Source organism: Peromyscus californicus, unplaced genomic scaffold, assembly GCF_007827085.1.
Source record: "Peromyscus californicus insignis strain IS unplaced genomic scaffold, ASM782708v3 Scaffold_4__1_contigs__length_199733344, whole genome shotgun sequence".
Classification (NCBI taxonomy): Eukaryota; Metazoa; Chordata; class Mammalia; order Rodentia; family Cricetidae; genus Peromyscus; species Peromyscus californicus.
The window spans coordinates 98,844,997-98,846,929 of NW_026294562.1; the positions used below are offsets into that span (position 1 = coordinate 98,844,997).

The following is a 1,933-nucleotide window of genomic DNA, read 5'->3' on the forward strand; positions in this document are numbered from 1 at the left end:
AGAACCTCCTATCTAGTGCTAACCATGCTGTTCTCCAGACAGGACTTTTTATATCACTTTAATAAATGAAAATACATATGTCTATTCAGCAGTGCCTGTGACCAAACTTCTCAAATTAATGGTTATCTGGACTAGGATTATATTTCTGTCTTAAAATTGTTATTATTGGTATTATTATTTGATAAATATTTATCAGAATTGAAACTGAGCAGACTTTTTATGGACATGCTTTTCCTAAGTCAATCATCCTGAATTGAGGTCTGTATCTGGCTCATTTCACAGAAGACAGTTTTCCATAACCATTAACTAGCTCCATATAGCATAATCACTAAATGCTTTCATCCTAGGTATAGGAGAGCCAATGCATAGAGATCAAATGGAGAATTATGGGCTTTGACCCAAACAAGTATAACTTATACTGTAGTTTCAAAGGCCATATATGTATGTACATGTTATGTGTCATAAGCTCAACAAATGGTGTAACTTACTTTAGGAAAATAGCTAACATCAGAGTGAGGTCTTGACATAACATTTAGTATTGTGAATGCATCATACTATATATAAAATCAGCAATAAATAGCAATCAAATAGCAGAGGCCTTAGTAGGTTTCTACTAAAATGTTTTGTGTGGGTGCTTATGCCTGCAATGTAGTCACTATGTCCACATCCCAGGAGTTGTTCCTTAGAGAGCAGTCAGAGTCATGTTCTAGAACAAGGCAGGGAGAATAAACGAAGCAAACCACTCTGAATCTGTTTGGTCTTAATGCTATAGATGACAGGGTTCATAAAAGGGGGGAAAAGAAAGTAGATATAGCTCATTGTGATATGGACCACATGAGGAACATGCTTTCCAAACCTGTGAATAAATGTCAGACCAACCACAGTCACATAGAAGACCAGGATGCAACAGATATGGGAGACACACGTGTTGAGGGCCTTAGCCCGCTCATCTGTAGAGGCAATGCCCATGACAGTCTTGAGAATTAAAACATAGGAGAAAAAGATGATCAGGAAATCTAGCAGTACCATTGCAAATACAACCACAACTGGATAGAGACGATTGAATGTGATGTCAGCACAGGCTAGCTTGATGACATCTTGGTGTAGACAGAAAGCATGAGAGAGTACATGGGATCGACAATAGGGAAACCAATGCAGGCGAATGATTATTGGCATGATTGATAGACCAGCCCTTGTCAATACACCTATGCCAATCTGTATTACTCTAGTATCTGTAAGGATGGTGGTATATCTTAGTGGGTTGCGAATGGCAACAAAACGGTCATAAGCCATGGCAAGCAAGACCCCTGACTCCACAATAGAGAGAGTGTGGATAAAGTAGGCCTGAGAGAAGCAGGCTCCATGACCAATCTCCCTGTGATTAAACCACAGTACACCCAGTACTGTGGGCATTGTGGTCAACGTTACTCCAAGGTCTGTGGCTGCCAGCATACATAAGAAATAGTACATGGGCTCATGGAGGTTGTGGTCATCCTTAATGAGAAAAAGAAGGGTGCCGTTGCCAAGCAATATGGAGATATAGGTCACCAGCATTGGGAGAGAGATCAGGTGATGGGCTTTCTCCAGACCTGGGAAGCCAGTGAGCAGGAATGGGGAGGAAGAGGTGTTGAGCCAATTTGTAGGCATTGCAGAGGAAAATATCCCCATCAGGTAAGGTAATCAAATCTAGTTCTTTAGAGTTTTCCCCTTGAAGATGCTACATCCAGCATGGATGTTCAGGGTCCTTCTTTTCAACAACAATGGCAATTCAATCATTCCTGGGAGCTTTCTAGATATAGGAAAACAGGATACATCAAGAACAACTCTAATTATTCAGAGCTCACCATATGTAAGATTATTGGAGTGTACATTAGAGATAGCTATGTTTGAAAAGTAAATTTAGATGACATCTTTTTAAATCCTATACTCACAC

At 40.0% G+C, this 1,933-nt stretch overlaps 1 protein-coding gene across 1 annotated transcript; it reads right to left on the minus strand.

Annotated features, from left to right (window-relative positions):
• Positions 1-699: 699 nt before the first annotated feature.
• Positions 700-1,647, minus strand: LOC128095120 (olfactory receptor 51B6). The gene has a single exon (XM_052713835.1). The coding sequence runs from the start codon at positions 1,645-1,647 to the stop codon at positions 700-702; it is 948 nt and encodes a 315-aa protein (XP_052569795.1).
• Positions 1,648-1,933: the final 286 nt, after the last annotated feature.